This window comes from Furipterus horrens, unplaced genomic scaffold (genome assembly GCF_987537825.1).
Source record: "Furipterus horrens unplaced genomic scaffold, mFurHor1.1.pri manual_scaffold_4, whole genome shotgun sequence".
Lineage (NCBI taxonomy): Eukaryota > Metazoa > Chordata > Mammalia > Chiroptera > Furipteridae > Furipterus > Furipterus horrens.
Window position 1 is genome coordinate 176,084,294 of NW_028327174.1, and position 19,941 is coordinate 176,104,234.

General features: G+C 40.2%; 1 protein-coding gene across 5 annotated transcripts; it reads right to left on the bottom strand.

The window, feature by feature from the left end:
• Nucleotides 1–821: 821 nt before the first annotated feature.
• TRMO (tRNA methyltransferase O) lies at nt 822–19,692 on the bottom strand. 5 transcript variants are annotated; one of them, XM_090274464.1, is made up of 6 exons: nt 19,583–19,647; nt 16,434–16,532; nt 14,888–15,062; nt 11,940–12,097; nt 9,491–10,156; nt 822–1,267 (listed from the first exon to the last, which is right to left on the bottom strand). In XM_090274464.1, exons 2-6 carry the CDS (start codon nt 16,471–16,473, stop codon nt 1,008–1,010), a joined length of 1,299 nt encoding a protein of 432 aa, XP_090130590.1. In that variant the 5' UTR covers nt 16,474–16,532; nt 19,583–19,647; the 3' UTR covers nt 822–1,007. The 5 variants fall into 5 exon arrangements, with proteins under 5 accessions (XP_090130590.1, XP_090130592.1, XP_090130591.1 ...); XM_090274466.1 differs by lacking the exon at nt 16,434–16,532 and having other exon boundaries at nt 822–1,228; nt 19,583–19,692; XM_090274465.1 differs by lacking the exon at nt 16,434–16,532 and having other exon boundaries at nt 822–1,231; nt 19,583–19,692.
• Between the last annotated feature and the right edge of the window lie 249 nt (nt 19,693–19,941).

Below are 19,941 nucleotides of genomic sequence, written 5' to 3' on the forward strand. Positions count from 1 at the left end.
CTGGAGGCAGCAGGGCTCATTTCAAAACCATGATCAATCAACTATTAAGATTTACAGTTGTGATTAAGAAAGCCTACGTCATGTTTACAGGTGTCTAACTTGGTTATGTTGATCATAAATCTTGTTATGTGAGATCACATCAATAAAATCACCTATAGACAATATATTCTTATAACTGCTTCCTACATGGTACTCACAGGAATCATGTACAGATTTAATTACTATATTTGCCTAACTGTAATAGTCATGTCCTTATGTCTTCCTCCTCCACTAACTATGATTTGCAACAAGAACTGCATCGTGTTCATCTCATTTTATCACCAAAACCTAATCCGATAGACAGCCATAGAATAAATAAGAAATAAACCAGTAATTAAAGTTATTTTCTTGGACTTCTGAGGGTGACTTTCTTTTTTGATACAAAGAAATAATGAGTCTCTATTCTGGAATCAGGATTAAAAATTGTGTGTGTGTGTGTGTGTGTGGTGTGTGTGTGTGTGAGAGAGTCTCTAAACCACAGGGGTTTAAACTCTAAAGAGCTTTATAACCATTTGTTTTTCATTTGTTAGTTTCCTAAGATATAGTAACTCAGTTTGATTTAGAATAAAATAGAGGTCAGGCTTTTCCACACAGAAAAACCAATATGAATTGTTGAACAGGTCCCCTCAGCTTGAAAGTCCCTGCTAAAATGATCTCTGCCGAATTTTATCAAGTGTCAAGAACAATCAGCTTCTTCCAGGCATCACTGAGACAGTATCACCTTTGGATTCTTCAACAGCAACCAATCAAGAAGCACACAGCAATTTCTTTAAATTGTATCCATTGGTTTATTAAAATATGTACATGTTTTTCAAATAAAGATTATGAACAACTCAAATCAATCAAAACAGTGAGACCACAGTGTTGCTTCTTTCTGTAAAGAAGGCACAAAATTAGCTTGTACAAAAAACTCACCAGTCACAACCGAAGTCAAATAGGCTGTGTCTTAAAGGAGTGATAGAAGACACTTATGATCCCAGAGACACCAAGGACTTCACAAGGTCAGTATTGTGAACAGGCTCAGAAGCTGGCTTGATCCTTAGAACCTCTGCAAAGCCATCGCCAAACCAGCAAGTGATGTGTGCTGTGTCTACAGTAAAGTAGAAAAGGCGGTCCTGGCAGAGCTTCCGTCGATATGTAGACCGAGGGTCGGCTGATAGCACGGCCACGATGGCACGCCTTGCTTCCTCTGCTGATTGAAAATACTTAAATGAAGCCCGACCAACATCTGCAATGAGAACACCACAACTTAACGCTCAAACTCATGCAGGTCAAATTCTATTACAGCGAACTTCATTGAGGAGTTTGGTTGGTTCCTTGAATATCAGTTGAAATGAACGGGTTGGAAATCTATTCAGTCATTTCAGAAAATGTCATCCTCAAGTGGTATTTAGACTAATATATTTTCCTTCAGGAAGCCTTCAACTGTCATAAAACTTATGTATCTCCCAAAACTTTCACTTGCTGAACAAAATAAGTCATGGTGATATTTTCCCTTATTCCCCTAAATAGGAGGGCTGAGCTTTCGTTTTCTGGCAACCTAAATGCCACTTTTCTATCCTTAGTGTAGACTTTAATTCAATTCCTTGTTATTTTCTTCTCAGAAGAAATGGAGGCCTGTTCAGGGAAATGCATGACAGTCCCAGCATTCTCAGGAAGCCACAAGAAAGAGGACTAAACCTGCACATATGCAGAGCACTAGCTACAGGCCAGGGAGGGTGCCTCAGAGAGCAGGTGTCACGGCCCAACAGTTAAGTGACACATCCTTTAAGGATCAAAGACATTGAGCAAGTACTCATGAAAACCGTAAAATAGCTACACTGACAAAGTTCAATGCTATCACTAAAGAACAGGCCACCCCGTTCCACCCAGGTGAATAGATGTTTACCCTGCTAAATGGCAAAACTTCCCACATTTATAGCATTGTAGATATTTTAATTTTAAAAAATAGTCAAATAAAAAATTAATTGTGACCCTGGCTGGTGTGGCTCAGATGGTTGGAATGCTGTCCCATAAACAGAAAGGTCACAGGTTTGATTCCCCGTCAGGGCTCCTGCCTAGATTGCGGGTTCAGTCAGGTCCCCAGTCAGGATGCACAGAAGAGACAACTGATCGATGTTTCTCTCTCACATCGATGTTTCTCTCTCTCTCTCTCTCTCTCTCTCTCTCTCTCTCTCTCTCTCTCTCAATCTCTCTCTCTCTCTCTCTCTCTCCCTCTTTCCCTCTCTCTAAAACTAAAAATCATGTCCTCAGGTGAGGATAAAAAAATTTTTTTAAATGAACTGTGACCTAATTTTTAATAGCTACAACATGACATATACATCCAAAAAAGGCCGAGCCCTTCCAAAAAGGCATGTGTTTTAAACAATGTTGCTCCTGTTCAAAATATCATCTAGAGTGGTTGTGGGCTTTTATCCTTCTGAAAGTAAATTCAATTTTTAGAAAAAACAGTCAATTTTCATTCTAGGTTATATCCAATAAATACGTTGGTAAGTAAAGCCATGAAGTCCATTTTTGGTCAAAAACCAAGGACCAATGACACAGTGCTAAGATTCCTTTGTTGCATAGCTAATAAAATGACTAACACCACTCGAAAAAGCGGAGTTACAAAAGCATCACATACAACAAAGAAAAAAAAGAAGAAGAAAATCACACACTTCAGCCCTGACTGGTGTAACTCAGTGGTTTGAGTGCTGGCCTGCAAACTGAAAGGCCGCCAGTTCGATTCTCAGTCAGGGCACATGCCTGGCTTGCGGGCCAGGTCCCCAGTTGGGGGTGTGCGAGAGGCAACCAATTGATGCTTCTCTCCCACATCGATGTTGTTCTTCCTCCCTTCTCCTCTCTAAAAATCAATAATTTTTTAAAAATATATATATCACACACTTCAATGACAGTGTGTCTGGTAGAAACTCCAGGTCTTTGCCTATCTGTTCATTTGGCATAGGTGCCTTCCCTCACTTCCCTGCCTACTTATCCTTCTGGGCTCAGCTCAGATACCTTTTCCTCCAGGAAGTCTTTCCAGATTCTCTACCCACTGCCCAAGTCAGAATCCTTCTCTTCCTCCTGTTCCCACAGTACTCTATCCTAGTGTCAATATCCATCCCCCTATTTCAATATCTTTCATCTTTTCTAGACTCTAGATTTTCTGAAGTCATTTCTTATTTCTATCCTGGCTCTGATTCTGCTGTTATATATCATCCCTGTTTTTTAGTTATATTTTGTAATTTCTTTTTAACAACTTTTAATCAATAAAGTACCACACTGTAGTTCGAAAAAGATAAAACTTTCCCAAGTAGGAAGCATTCAAAGATAACTACAAGTCAAGAGATAAGTATAAAGTATCTTCTATGCAGCACTGCTCTGTTCTATTACAAAAATCATTTTAAAACAGAAATTCTTCCTCCCTATCAACTGTACAGAGTGCTAAAAAAATGTTCATGAACAAAACTTTTAAAATAAAGGTATCAATTTAAAAATCAAATGCTCTGCTTAAACATTAAGCCTTAGGAAAGAATGAGAAGCACAACGCTCCAGTGGCAGATGAAATCTGACATCTCCTTCATAACTGGCGACTTCTTACTGGAACCACTGCACCCACCTCTAAATAGCCCTGTCCTGGCTTATATTTAAGTCTTTTATCCACCTTGAGTTTATTCTGGTGTGTGGTATAAGTTGGTGGTCTAGTTTCTTTCTTTTTTTTTTTTTTTGCATGTTCCTGACCAGTTCTCCCAGCACCGTTTATTGAAGACACTATTTTTACTCCATTTTATGCTCCTGCCTCCTTTGTCAAATATTAATTGACCATAGAGACCTGTATTTATTTCTGGGCTCTCTATTCTCATCCACTGATCTTCCTATGTCAGTGCCACACTGTTTTGATTACAGTGGCCTTGTAATATAGTTTGATATCAGGTATTGTGATCCTTCCAACTTTGTTCTTCTTCCTCAAGAATGCTGAGGCTATTTGGGGTCGTTTTTGGTTCCACATAAATTTTTGAAATATTTGTTCTAAATCTGTGAAATGTCATTGGTATTTTAATAGAGATTGTGCTGAATCTATAGACTGCTTTGGGTAGTATGGACATTTTAATATTGTCAATTCTTCTAGTCCATAAACATAGTATATGCTTCCATTTATTTGTATCTTCCTCAATTTCTTTCTTCAGTGTCTGTAGTTTTCCGAGTACAGGTCTCTTACCTTCTTTGTTAAGTTTATTCCTAGGCACTTTATTTTTCTTGTTGCTATAGTGAATGGGATTTTTTTCCCTAGCTTCTGTTTCTGATATTTCATTGCCGGTGTACACAAATGCCTTCAATTTCTGAATATTGACTTTGTATCCCACTATTTTGCCAATTCACTTATTAGGTCGAGTAGTTTTTTTGTGGAGCCTATAGGGTTTTCTATGTATACTATCATGTCATCTGCAAACAATGACAGTTTTACTTCCTCCTTTCCAATTTGGATGCCTTTTATTTCTTTTTCTTGTCTAATTGCTGTGGCTAGATCTTCCAATACTATGTTGAATAAAAGTGGTGAAAGCGGACACACTTGTCTTCTTTCTGATCTTAGGGGGGAAGCTTTTAGTTTCCTGCCCATTGAGTATAAGCCATGACACCATAAAATTCCTAGAGGAAAACAAAGGCAGTAAAATTTCAGATATCCCACACAGCAATATTTTCACCAATATATCTCATAGCACAAGGGAAATAAAGGAAAGAATAAACAAATGGAGCTGTGTAAGTCTGACAACCAAGGATTTAAAGAAGAGACATTCATCCAGATGGGTAGGAGGGGCAGAGTTGCAGAGACAGGCGGAGTGGCAGCGTGGCACGGAAAGGTGGTGGCAGCAGCAGTGGCAGTGGCATGGATGGGAGGGATACCTTGAGAGCAAGCAATCCCAGCCCCAGGTCAGACCGCATAGCCCAGGGTTCCAGCACCAGAAAGATAGAGCCCCATTACCGCTGGCTGTAAAAATTAATGGGAATTGTGGTGGTGGAATAAACTACCGGATTTTTGACACTTAAAGAGCAAGCATGTTCTAAGAACGTACACAAACCCACCTATTCCAGGATTCACCACTGAGGCACCAGTCACACACAGGAAGGGGGTAAAGTGACTGGAAACAGGGTGAGCATTGGGCAAACCACCAGAAGCCAGATGACAGTACTGTCCCCGCTCAAAGTCCTCGCTACACAGCCACAAAGCAGTGAAGCAGGTTGCCCCACCCTGACAATAACCTAAGGCTCCACCTCACACAACTTACATGTTCCTTTTCTACATAGGCCATGCTATGAAGACAGGGAGTGAAAGCTGCTCTACCTAATACACAGAAACAAACACAAGGAGGCTGCTAAATTGAAGAGACAAAGAAATATGGCCCAAATCAAAAAACACATAAAAACTCCAGAAAAAAAACTAAGTAAAACAGAGATAGTCAACATATCAGATGTAGAGTTCAAAACACTGGTTATCAGGATGCTCAGGCAACTCCTTGAGTATGGCAAAAAATAAAGGAAGAAATGAAAGTTACACTAAGTGAGATAAAGAATAATCCACAGGAAACCAACAGAAAAGAAAACATTGGATTCAAACCAATGTTTTGGAACATAAGGAAGAGAAAAACATTCAACCAGAACAAAAAGAAGAAGCAAGAACTCAAAAAAAATTACATAGGCTTAGGAACCTCTGAAACATCTCCAAATATGCCAACATCTGAATCGTAGGGGTGCCAGAAGGAGAAGAGGAAGAGCAAGCAATTGAAAACTTATTTGAAAAAATAATGAAAGAAAAATTCCCTAATTTGGCGAAGGAAATAGACATGCAAGTCCAGGAAGCACAGAGAATCCCAAACAAGCTAGACCCAAAGAGGATCACACCAAAACACATCATAATTAAAATGCCAAAGGTTAAAGATAATGAGAGAATCTTAAAAGCAGCAAGAGAAAAGCAGAGAGTTACTTACAAAGGAGTTCCCATAAGATTATAAGCTGATTTCCCAAAAGAAACTTTGTAGGCAAAAAGGGACTGGCAAGAAGTATTCTAAGTGATGAAAAGCAAGGACCTACAACCAAGATTACTCTACCCAGCAAAGCTATCATTTAGAATTGAAGGGCAGATACAGTGCTTCCCAGAAAAGGTAAAGCTAAAGGAGATCATCACCACCAAGCCATTATTATAAGAAATATTAAAGTGACTTATTTAAGAAAAAGAAGATCAAAACCACGAACATTAAAAAGGCAACAAATTCACAACTATCAACCACTGAATCTTAAAAACAAACAAACAAACTAAGCAAACAAGCAGGACAGGAACAGAATCATAATTATGGTGACCATATGGAGGGTTAGCAGCTAGGAGGGGGAAGAGGGAGAAAGATGCAGGGATTAAGAGGCAAGATTGATAGGAACAAAATAGGGGGAAGTTAAGAATAACATAGGATCTGGAGAAGCCAAAGAACTTACACACATGACTCATGGACGTGAACTAAGGGGGAGAATTGCTGGAGGGAAGGCGGGTACTAGGTAGAGGAGGGCAAAAGGGGGGGTGGAAATTGGGACAACTGTAATAGTATAATCAATAAAATATACTTTAAAAATAAAATGTTTATACTTTGCCTGAAAAAAATTTCAGATAGCCCATGCAGCAATATTTTTGCCAATATATCTCTTAGGGCAAGGCAAATAAAGCTAAGAATAAACAAATGGAACTACCTTAAACTAAAAAGCTTCTACACAGCTAAAGAAAACGTCATCAAAATGAAAAGGAAACCAATCATATGGGAAAACATATTTGCCAATGATACATTGGATAAGGGTTTCATCTCTAAAATATATAAAGAACTCATTTGACTCAACACCAGGAAGACAAACAATCCAATTAAAAAATGGGCAAAGGACCTGAACAGATACTTCTCCAAGGGGGACATACAGAGGGTCCATAGACATATGAAAGGAAGTTCAACATCACTAGCCATCAGAGAGATGCAAATTAAAACCACAATGAGGTTCCAGTCAAGAGGGCAGCACAGGCAGATATGGCTCACCTCTGCACAACCACATCAAAATTACAACTAAAATATAGAACAATCATCAACCATAACTGTGAGTAACTGAGTTGAATGGAAGTCTGACAACTACGGAATTAAAGAAACCACATCCATCCTGACTGGTAGGAAGGGTGCAGATGCAGAACAGGCTAGTCCCTCACCCAGGTGTGGTGGATAAAAATTCAGGAGGGATGTCTCAGGAGCGAGGAGTCCCAGCCCCACACCAGGCCCCCCAGCCCAGGGGTTCAGCGCCAAGAAGATAAGTCCCCATAGCTTCTAGCTGCAAAAACCAGTAGGGATTGAGTTGGTGGAAGAAAGTGCTGAACCCCAAGCAGTTCCTCTTAAAGAACCCACACACGGATTCACTTACTCACTTGCTCCCTCTGAGCTACAGCACTCGGCTGGCAGCTTGAAAAGCACCAGTGGGACACACGGAGGAACTGGTGTGTCTGGCATGAAGGCCAGCAGAGGCATTGTCTCTTTTCTAAACCCTCCCCCAACAGAGCTGGCAAGCTGGTGTCATATCTGAGACTCCATCAACCTAACACTGACCCACCTTGGAAATCCCCAGAAACTCCACCCCTCCCAACTTAGGCCTACCCAAACTACTTTTCCATATGAATGGCTGGTCTTGGCTCATGCTTCACAACTTCCTAAATCCTCTCAAACAAACAACAGCTGGCCTCAGTGAGCCCCAGGCCTGGCACTACCAGCAGCCAGCCTAGATTCACAGCTTGGCTTTGCCTGGGAATCTCCAAGCCCAGCACAGGTAGCAGCCATCTCAGATTACTTTATAGCTCAGGCAAAGAGGCCCTGAGCAAAACACAGTGAGGGCTGACCTTGGCCTGCAACACCGGGGAAACCTCAGTGGACAGCTACAGATCACATTGGATCACCACCACCCTGCCCCTGCACAGCTGATCCTCCACGGAGGGTGGAGGATCAAATGAACACTAAAATGACAACAAACTCACAACTATCAACAACTGAATCTAAAAAATAAAAACAAAAACAAACTAAGCAAACATCCGTAACAGGAAAAGAATCATAGGTACGGGGGTCATTTAGAGGGTTATCAGCTAGGAGGGGGAAGGAGGAGAATGGAGGAAATTATGCAGGGGTCAAGAAGTATAATTGGTAGGAAAAAAAATAAGGGGATGTTAAGAATAATATAGGAAAGGGTGAAGCCAAATAACTTTACATGCACGACCCATGGACATGAACTAAGGGAGGGGGATTGCTGGAGGGAAGGGGGTACTAGGTGGAAGGCGGCAAAGGGAAAAAAAATTGGGACAACTTTAACAGCATAATCAATAAAATATACTTAAAAAAATAAAATAAAACCACAATGAGATACCACCTCACACAGGTCAGAATGGCCACTATTAACAAATCAACAAACAGTAAGTGCTGGTGAGGTTGTAGAGAAAAGGAAACCCTAGCGCACTGTTGGTGGGGATGCAGACTGGTGCAGCCACTGTGGAAGACAGTATAGAGTTACCTCAAAAAACTAAAAATGGAACTGCCTTTTGATCCAGCAATTCCACTGCTGGGATTATACCCTAAGAATCCCGAAACACCAATTCAGAAGAACCTATGCACCTCTGTGTCCATAGCAGAGTTACTTACAATAGCCAAGTGCTAGAAACAGCCTAAGTGCCCATCAGTAAACGAGTGGATCAAAAACCTGCGGTACATTTACACAATGGAATACTATGTAGCAGAAAGAAAGAAGGAACTCCTACCTTTTGCGACAGCATAGATGGAACCGGAAAGTATTATGCTAAGTGAAATAGGCCAGGCAGCGAAAGACAAATATCATATGATCTCACCTATAAGAGGAACCTAATGAACAAAACAAACAAATGAGCAAAATAGAACCAGAGGCATGGAAACAAGGAACAAACAGACAGTGACCAGAGGGGAGGGGGGAAAGGGAGAAGGGAAAAGGAAAAGGGTCTAGTCAAGGAAATGTATAAATGACCCATGGACAGGGACAACAGGGTGGCGATTGACTGTGGGAGCAAGGGGGGAGGGCAGGGCAGGGGAGAGCAATGGGGGGGTGGTGGAAATTGGGACGATTGTAATAGAACAATAATAAAATAAAATTTTAAAAAAGAAAATTAAAAAAAAAAAAACACAGCCCTGTCCTTCATTCTAGAAGACCGCTTGGGATCTGTTGGAGAAACCAAGACAACGGTATTTTTTAAGAACCATGTGTTAAAGCAAACAGGCTCCAGGTAAAACCTCTGTGGCCTCTCTTCTGCAATAAAGTACTGTCTCTAGTGCTGGGACTTTATGAGGACAATTTCTGTGCTAAAAGACTTTGCCCTCAGAAATACAAAATTTGGCTAAATCTCCTACGAAAAGCTCATCTCTATTTAAAAATAAGACATGGACAGTACCTGCTTCACCTTCTGAACCAAGGTGTTCAAGGTCCCTCTCTGCGTGAGGAGTAAATCGAACTTCCAAGGCGGCCACAGGGGCCTCTCGCACCCAGGCAGGAACCACACTGCGGTGGGCTGCGTCAGCCATCGCGGAAGGGCAGTGAAGAGCCCCCAGCTGCACCTCCGCACTGTTTTCTTGTGTGACCACTACTTCTTTCCCTCTCCTTGGCCTCTTATCTGTACCTTCCTGCGCAAAGCTCTTCTCCAGGTGATACGACCCAATCTGCTCCTCTGCGACACTCAATCTCTGACCACTTCTTGATTCTAAATCCAAGTCTGCTGCTCTCTCCCTGTGCTTAGGCGAGCTGCGCTGGATTTTGGCTGTGTCACTGTGTTGCATGTTGTTTTCTCCTGAAGTTCTGTCTTCGGCATATTTAGGTTTCTCCTTGGTGTGACTACAGGGTTGTGGTTCATCACACCCTGAGATCCGTTGCTGGGCACAGCTGTCAGTCTTACCATCAGACCAGGACAGGGTTTTGGGGTTATATTGGTTATTCTGTAAATTACACTGCCCTAAAGGCTCAATCAAATTTTGTGGTGAGTCATAATCAGCTATGTAGGGCTTTATGTCCAGTACAGGTGTGCCATGAATCATGTCAATTCCAGAAAGGTATATAGCTCCACCTATAATGTAAAAAAATGCCTCTTAGAAAAGTGCAAATAATTGGAGAAGCAACATTACCTACCTATACCTCACCAAGCTTACTCACAGTTCTTTTATGTACCAGGATCTCTTACAACTGCTGCTGACGTACACTGGAAATCCATTCTCCTTATCTGTCAAACTCCTACTTGCTCTTCAAGGCTCTCATCTAACACCTCTTCTACAAAGCCTTTCTGGCTCTTCCAGACATAAGCATTCTTTCCTTTGGGTTCCAGAGGAACCTGTATACAAACCTCTCCTACAGCCCTTTTCACATGGTCTGACAATGACCTGCTTAGAGTCTCTCTTTCCCTAAACAGTGAGAACTTGAGCCCTTCAGCACTAGGTGGCGGTGACTCATTTTTCCATCACTGTGGCTTCTTACTGTTGCAGGCACATCAGTGTCTTCAGTGTATTTCTGTGGGACCAAGAAGGGTTTCCATTGTGGTAAATAGCCTCTAAGGTGTCCCCCATGATGCTCACCTCCTGGTGTTCATGACCCTGTATAATCCCATCCTCTTGAGTGTGACTTGCTATCACTCCAGTGACTACATTACATTATCTAAGATTCCTATGCTTGCTGGCAGACTCACTCAAGAGGCACTCTCTGTGGGCCTGATGAAGTGAGCAGCCACACAGGGAAAGCCCAGGCGGCAAGGAACTGCAGGCAGTGTCTAGGAGCCAACAACCAAAAGAAGCTGGGGCCCTCTGTCCCACAACTATAAGGAGGTGAATTCTGCCAACAACCTGACTGAGCTTGGAAGTGAATTCTTCCACAGTTAAGCCTCCAGATAAGACCTCATCCCAGCTGACACTTTAATCACAGCCCATGAGACCCTAAGCAGAGAATCCAGCTCCTGACCCTCAAAAACAACAATGTTTCAAACCCATAATAAACCGGTGTTGTTTAAATTGATAAGTACATAATTTGTTATGCAGAAATTGAAATCGAATACTTCAAGACTCAACTAAGCAGAACACAAGTCAGCAATATCAAATACTAAGAACAGGTCTCCTGTTCTCTCACTTACACAGCTGCTATCCAGTTCCTACTACGGGTGCAAATTCTACTAATTTGATCCTTGGAAAATTGCCCAACTGAGCATCAAAAACTACATGTGATCACATTCAATTCTGTCTCCATTTAAGAAAAACATGACTAACAAAGGACATTGATGTAAGAGTTCATGGGATTTGGAGTCAGACAACCCCCTGGCTAGATGCTATTAGATAAATTATCCAACATTAAAGAACATCACTGCCCTCATCCATAAAATGGAGACTGCCACCCTATCAAACCCACAAGCCACTATGAGAGAACATGATTGCTCTTTAGAAACTATAAATACCATGCAAACACTAGCAGTCACTACAATGCTTATTTAGTAAGAGTATCTAAAGTGCTACTGTCCTTGCCTTTCATCTTTTTTATTTGATCTCCGCCATGAGAATGTCTAAAATTATGCTTACTGTGAATGAACTCAGAACTTTGGAAAGATGATTTTGCATTTTCTAAGTGATTATGCCTAAATTTTTGACAAATGTAACAATATAAACAAGCTCTGAGCATCCTCTGAGAGCTTATTTTAAAGGGTTTCAATGCTAACATTTGTTAATCATTTCATTTTCTTCAATGTCTCATGGTTCTCAGGGTTTAACACCACTGGTACTTGTCTGAATAACAGCCAGGGCTGAACACTATGTTGATTTTATAAGACTTCTTTTTAAGGAAAAAAAGGTAAAAGTAGAAATGACATGTGTTACCTTCTACCTTTTCCAGCTTGGCCAGGGTCAGGCCTATTGCATTGGGACGGTGTGGGCTCCTTGTGGAGAAAACTCCAGTCTTCGCACCATTCAGCCTAGGAGGCTGCACTTTCGCCTTACAGCTCAGATGACCATTTTTGTGAAAAACAAACAAGATCCTATTAAAAAAACCCAAACCACAGAGTAAGAAGAAAAAAAAATCGCAAGTTAATTTATCATAATAAATTAAGGGGAAAAATAACTTTAATCCCCACCAATTAAAACAGAAATTCTTTTAATGGTATTAAAATGTAATCTGTGAAAAAAAAAAAACACCAGTCCTGTTTCTTGAAGGAAGACAACAGAGTCTTACACATAAAAGTGGCACATGGTAAGAACTTAACAGATGTCTGTCCAATGCCTGAATGAACAATACTTACTAGGTAAGTGCCAGTACATGCCAGGCAGTATATTAGACATTTTTATACTCATTTCATTTAATCTGCTTAAGAACCTTAAGAAGTATAATTTATCCCCCATTTTAAGGATGAGGAAATTTGAGGTTCAGAAATGTTAAATAAGATTAAAAGCAAGGCCCTGACCGGTGTGGCTCAGCTGGTTGGAGCATCATCCCATAGACCAAAGGGTTGTGGGTTTGATTCCTGGTCAGGGCACATACCCATGTTGTGGGTTCAATCCCTGGTTAGGGCACTTCTGAAAAGACAGTCAGTTGATGTTTCTCTCTCACATCGATGTCTCTCTGTCTGTCTGTCTCTCCCTTCCTCTCTCTCTGAAGGCAATGGAAAAAAAATGTCCTTGGTTGAGGATTAAATAAATAAAAGATCAAAAGCAAAAATCTATGAAGAAAAACATAACAAATCTGAAATCATTAAATTTACGTACTACAAAATGTCATCCCAGGAGAAAATGTTTACTGTGTGTGTAACAGACAATGGGTTAATATCTGTGATATATAAACTGTTCCTACAATCACAAAGTAAAGGACAACTCAGTATAGGAAAGTAAACAAAAAACATAAATAGGTAGTTCACAAAAGAAACAGAAACAGTTAACAACATATGAAAAGATGCTGAATCTCATTAATAATTAAGAAATTAAACTGAAAAAATATTGTTTTTCCCTTTCAGGCAAAAATGTAATAAACTGATAATATATAGTGTTCTCAAGGGTGTAGAGAAAAGGTCATTTCATATACCTTTGAAGCATAAATTGGTTAAGCTTTTTAGAGGGCAATTTGGCAGGAGCACTTCCAAATTATAACCCAATACAGCCAATTCTGATATCCTATTCATAAAAATATATAACTGCCCAAGAATGTGTATCTAAGAGAATTTGTTACAGCATTACTGTAATAGCAAAATAAGTCTCCATTAACAAGTGAATTGCAATAGGCAGCCATTAAAGAAAAAAGAAAGAAGGTAAATCCATATGTACTGTCATGATATATAAGAGGAAAACATTATTCCTTTAAAAAAAAAACACCCACTCTGTATGTGTATATTTATGCTTCTATGTGTATAAAAAAACACGAAGAGCCCTGGCTGGTGTGGCTCAGTGGATTGGGCACCAGCTTGTGAACTGAAAGGTCGCCGGCTCATTCCTGGTAGGGCACATGCCTGAGTTGCGGGCCAGGTCCCCAGTAGGGGGCATGCGAGAGGCAACCGATTGATGTTTCTCTTTCACATTTATGTTCCTCTCCTTTCCCCTTCCCCTCTCTCTAAAAATAAATAAATAAAATCTTTTTTTAAAAAACATAAAAAAAAAAGAAAGAAAATGTCTGGCAGGATATACACTGAGCTGTTAACAGTGATACTCTGAAAATTGTTGGGGGCAGGGGATGAAAGAGGAGAAACATAGGAGGGATAAGGAAAAAAATCTACATTCTCGAGTCTATTGTTTTATATCAGCAATGTTCGTTTTGTTTTTCTTAATTGATTTTTTTTGAGAGAGAGAAAGAGGAAGAGAGAGAGATAAAGAGAAAGAAACACTGATTTGTTGTTCCACTTATTTATGTACTCTGGTTGATTCTTGTATGTGCCCTGACTAGGGATCAACCCCACAACGTTGGCATATCAGGATGACATTCTAACCAACTGAGCTACCTGGCCAGAGCAACAGCAACGTTTTTAACTTAAATAATTCATCCAAGATCATACAAACGAGATCAGAACACTCATGTTCCTTCTACTCTACCCATGTTCCCAGATTAACATAAAAAATAACTAGTTCAGAATAAACATTTAATTTTAGGTCTTCACCAGTTAAATTAGACCAATTCAGACTGCTGATGCTGGGATGAGGAAGAATGGACAGAATTCCAAGTGACATTAATATAACACAGGCTTTAACATAGGCAACACTTTACTTAAAGTATCCAGATTTCTAAAGTATCTTTTGTCTTTTAGGATAAGTAGACTTAATTCTTGATGGGTTCAGAGCAGGGTCCACAAACTTCTTCTGTAAAGGGTCAGATAGTAAATACTTTAGGGTCTGCAGGCCAGCCAGTCTGTGCTGTAATTATTCAACTCTGCTGCTGTAACACATGCAAGTGGGTATTCCCATAAATTTGTTTACAAAACAGAAGGTGGTGTGGATTTGGTCCATGGGCCACAGCTTGCTGACTTCTGGAGTAGAGGACACAATGACTATCCATAGACAGAGTCAAGCTTTACAGATTTCAGCTCAACAGAAAGGTGTTGATCACAATTGAAACCAACTGCAAATGGATCGTACTCCTCAGTGAGTCCCGATCTTCCCTCAAGGTGTCCAAGCTATGCAGACAATCATGTGCATGAATACAGTATAGGAATTTCATGCAATAGACAAGGGTGGTCTGGATGGCAGGCTCCAAGGTTTCCTCCATCAGTGGTTGCATATCAACTGGAATACTTTTTACTCAGGGGAAAGATCTGACCCAAAGTACCACTTCTAACTATAAAACAACTTACCAAACATGAGAAAACTGTTCTAAACCCATTAAGGAATGTTCAGGATTATTAAAGATGCTCTTTCTAATTCTCAAACAAGCCCTTGAATGGCTACAAATGGATGGCTGCCTTGGAGTACCATTCTTGGCTGAGAAACAGGATTCCAAGTAGCCAATTGGCTCAGTTAAAAGATTCCCTACAGAAGAAAATTAGATAAGAAATCATTAGTCAAAAGATCATCAAAGATGTTGGGAAACAATGGCTTTTTTAATGTAGTCATTTCATAGTTTTAAAATCTACTAGGTATTATACAACTTCAGAACATGATTCTTATAATAGTCATGAATACATACAAATATTCTCATCATTATATACACACTGTTATATCCCTTTAGATTATACACCAGAAAGAGCACAAGTCTAAGAAATAAAGAAGGAAAGGAAAAGAACATTGTTAGAGGACCTACTATGACCACAATTCAAATTCCATGCTACCATTACTAAGTTATGTGACTTTGGTCAGGGCTAAGAGGGTATTTCAAATAGAGAAAATAACATGCACTAAGTTAAATGAGAAATATTATTGGATATGCAGGGAATGAGCTATCTTGATTGGCTGGAGTGTGAAATACATGGCAATGAATAGTGAAGGGAGACAGTGGTTGTATTTAAGTAAAGATGCTTTCAAGTGAAAACAACGTATGAAACAAACTAGTTTAATTAAACAATAACTTGAATGTATGGAATCATACTACTAAAATATCTACAGGCAAGTCAGATTTCAGGTTAGGCTTGGTCTAGTTCCTCTCTGCTCCTCTATAATATAAGCTTCATGTGGGCAGGAGATTTTCTGTTTTGTTTATTGCTATGTTCTTATTGTATAGCAGTAGTTGCCTGCAAGGGAGTATGTACTCAAAAAATTCATGTTGCTTGGAGAAGGGATTATATAAGCCTTAAGTGATTAAAATGGAAAGTGACAAAAGAGAAATATGTACAACATAATCTCATTTATGAAAATTTGTTTATATATTTACCTATCTAAATATGTACATATATATCTAGAAAGCTATCTGGAAGGATGTTCACCAAATGTTAACAGTGGTCAAAATGGATGGAGAGAGATCTGGAGTACTTTTACATTTAACTTTGTACCTTCTATAATATTTGAAAATTTTGAATTATTACAAATCAGTTTTAAAATTTTTTAAAAAGCAGCAACTTCTTTCAAAAGAAGAAAATATTGGCAATGCAGCAACAGGACAGGTCCAAGGTATCCACAATTACCATTCTCAATTTATAGAAGCTTTTTGTTTCACATTTCTTGAAGGCTTTATTAACTTCTTTTAAGAGATGATCTAAAAACACTGTAGACTCTCATTTTATTTCTGGCTTCCATTAAGTCTATCCTACCAGGCCAGATGGTAAGACTATAGGCCTGGAGCTGTCCCTCACAGCACCTTTCGTAAGTTTTCACTTTAAAAACAAAATTAATTGAGACATATAAAATATATGTAACACATATGTAAGTAATAAAGCATAATGTTATGATGCAATCCTGTGTACTCACCACCTAGCCCAAGAACTAGAGCATTGCCAATAACGTCCATCTTTTTTTTCTTTCCATCTTTTTATGTTCCTTCTCTCCTACCTCACAACCTCCTTTCACCTGGAGATAACAGAAGCCTGACTGTGGTCTTTATCATTCACTTCCTTTTTATATATGACTTTATCACATGCATATGCAAACTAAACAATACTTCATTTTGCCTTTGAGTTATAAAAACTGGCTTAAAACTGTATGTTATCTTCTGAGACTTGATTTCTCCCTCTCAAAATTAGGTTTCTAAGATCCATGCATATTGTGTATTTTTTCTTGATGACTTTAAATTTTTTCCAAGTATGTTTACAGGCATCCTCCCCCCCCCCTTATCTATGCACTGTGAAACAGATATAGTAAATATCTTAAAGATGAAGAAACTGAGGTCAAACAATTCTCTGGTGTTCAGTAAAACATCGTGAAGAAAAATGGCCAAAAAGGATTCCTAATCTAATCAGCTGGGATCCCTGTGTTCTATTTGCATTTGTTTAACACTTTCCAAGCATCTACAATTGCCTGACATCGTGCTAATTTTGGAGAAAAGATACAAACAAGAACTCTTGTCACAAATTAACAGTATGTTGGGGAGAATCTCAAAACATGTCTCATTATCATGGGAGATGTTGTACCTGCAGTAATGATCAAAAATTTCTGCCCTTGACTCTCTGATTGGGGGCCTACAAGTTTATAGCTAGCTGAGCTCACCACTTCACTGAATCAGGTTACACACATGCTATGATAAATAAGAGTGGTAACCAGTTAGATGTATTTCACTCCTCTTTTGCGTTTCTATTAAGAACATAAGCAAGATAACAATGGGTTAGCAATGAACTGAAAGCATACTCGGGAGGTGTGTTGTAGGAGTCCTTCAACTACAACACTCTTAAAATTTGGGACCAAATTTTAAGCACATCCTAGAGGGAACTTACCATATTCTAATATGTCTGAATCCTCTGGAACTTATTTATATATTCTCTGTGCCCTATTCTTGGGATTATATAAGTGCTATGAAATACAAATGCTCAGTACTTTCCAAACATCAACGCTACTTGAACGCTCTACTTGAAGTAGAGGCCTGAGAACATCCACCCGGAGTAATCCTCATCTCATTCCTCTTGCCTCATATCTCAAAACAAGCAAATAAATGAAATATTAAACACCTGCCATTTGATATAAGTGCTGTGCTAAGCGCCTGGGTGCAGATATAGGAAGCAGTTATTGCCCTCAAGGATGTCCAATATATTGACAGAGATGGACAATCAGAATTAAATCGAACTGCCTTACATGCAGGATAGGGATAAGAACAGGTATGCCAGGTTAGTACTGGCATGAGAAACACATGGAAATGGGGTGAAGTGATTCCCTAAAGTTACATGGGGAGGTTTAGGGCTGGTATCAGAAGAGAAAAAGGATAGAAACAACACAGGGCCACTACACTACCTGTGTGACCTGGGAAAAACTGCTTACCTCTCTCAATCCCAGTTTTCTCATCTATAAAACCAGGACAATAGTGTCTATATTGGAAAGTTATAAGATTACTAAAATATGGAAAGTACCTAGTACAACAGAAGGTGCTCAGCAAGGAGTGGTTATTGTTCAGGTTTTTCTTTCCTTTTAACAATATTACAACTGTATTAACTGCGTAATAAGAAAAAACCAACAAGTTATTCATGTAGAGGTTTTTGTATACAAGGTTTATTTACAAGTCTTGTGCAGACAGAAAAGTTCAGATCCTACAGGTATAAATGACCCATGGACATGGACAACAGGGTGGAGATTGACTGGGGGCGGTGGGGCAGAGGAGAGCAAGGCGGAAAATTGGGACAACTGTAATAGAAAAACAATTTAAAAAAAGAACAGTTCAGGTTCCCCCACCCCCAACAAAAACAAGTTTAGGTCCTTTCCACCTCTTGCCTGGACTATTAAATAACCCTTATTATAATCTGTCTCCCCTATGCCAGTCCCCTCCCTCCTCAAAACACACTACACTAACCCACCAGACTCTGAGTTCCTTATGTCATGATACTCTCTAACTTGAACTTTCCATGTTTCCCACTGTTAACAGAGAGCACATTTCTTAGCCGAATGTCCAAGGTTTTCTACAATCTGAATCCAATCAACAGTTCCCATACCTCCCTGTTTCATCTAATACTTCTGGATTTACAGCTCCCTAACCCCATGCTCTGCAGACCTCTGAACCACACTTTTTCTTGCCTATCAAAATATTAGGCTTGTGATCTGGCAGTGTACAACAACTTTTTTAAAAATGAGCAAGAACGATGACCAGGTAACAGTACTTTTAGGGAATTTAAGGCAAACATTTAGAACATACACAAAGATTTTAGTCTCAAGAACTTTCATGTAAAACAATGAAAACTGGCAATAACCTAAATGCCCAATAGGGAACGTGTTAAATGTAATCCCTTAAAATTAAAATTAATTGCAATGGATTTTTATGAAATCTTAAGTTTAAAAAAATTTTTATTAACAGTGGGATCGTGTATATCAACTCATATTTCTAGGGTGTATGCACTAAAACAAATATGGAAGGTATACATCAAGATATTAACAGTGGTTTTCTCTGGGTGATGGCTGACTACTTTTTCTTCCACTTGCTTCCTGTAGTTTCTAAAGTGAATATATTTTCCTCTACATAAAGAGGTTAAAGTAAAAAGAAGCACACTCATTTCCATCTTTCCGGGCCCAGTTTAAAACTATTTCCTCCCCTGACCCTTCCCCGTGCCTTCTTCACTTCCCACAGCGCGGGATGCTTCTCGCTTGTGGCACTTATTAATCCCTAACCCGCATAACATCAGCGGTGTACATGCTATCTCTCCCTTGTGAACGAAAATGCCCTAAGAGAAAGAGCCCGTTACACTGGACACAGCAGTTCCCGGAACCGTGCCAAACCCGGGCGGACCTTAGCTACCAGGAAACGTGACGTAACGTCATCCCGCCCGCCTCAGACACATCACGTGGTCGACAGAACACGTAACCCGTGCCTTCGCAATAAGTATAATGACACACGTCATCAAGGTCTCACATTTCACGTTCCTCTCGGCAGTGAAGTGGGTTACCCACACATCTGAGTACGAAACCACCAGCCTCTCAGAAGTTACCTGTCTCCAGAGCTGGCTTGATGCACCCACACGGGGTCGCTGTGGAGTGAGGCCCCGATTCCTCCCAGCCGCGCATGGCTACTGATCACGGAGGTGCCTACCCGATGGGTTCTAGCCTTCCGCTTCCGGTCACCATGCCTGGCGCCTGCGCAGTAGCTGCACCGGCAGGGCGATGCTGGCTATCCGCGCAGGGGTGGAGTGTGGGTCGCGCGCTTGGTGTGCGCAGGCAGCCGAGGGGTTACTGTTGCGGTGAAGAGGTGTTTGTCAGCCTCTGTTCTTCTCTCACGCGGACCCACTGCAGTTGCCACCCCTTTCAGGGCAGTCAGCGACTCCCAAGTTCCCGCGCTTTCCAGGGGAGT

Excerpts from the sequence above, each read along its gene's own strand:
- TRMO (XM_090274463.1), bottom strand. The coding sequence starts at position 19,658 with ATGCGCGGCTGGGAGGAATCGGGGCCTCACTCCACAGCGACCCCGTGT. Across the intron at positions 10,157-11,939 it reads CAAGCTGGAAAAGGTAGAAG|GTGGAGCTATATACCTTTCT; the intron begins GTAACACATGTC and ends TTTACATTATAG. Across the intron at positions 1,268-9,490 it reads TGGTTCAGAAGGTGAAGCAG|ATGTTGGTCGGGCTTCATTT; the intron begins GTACTGTCCATG and ends TTCTCATTGCAG.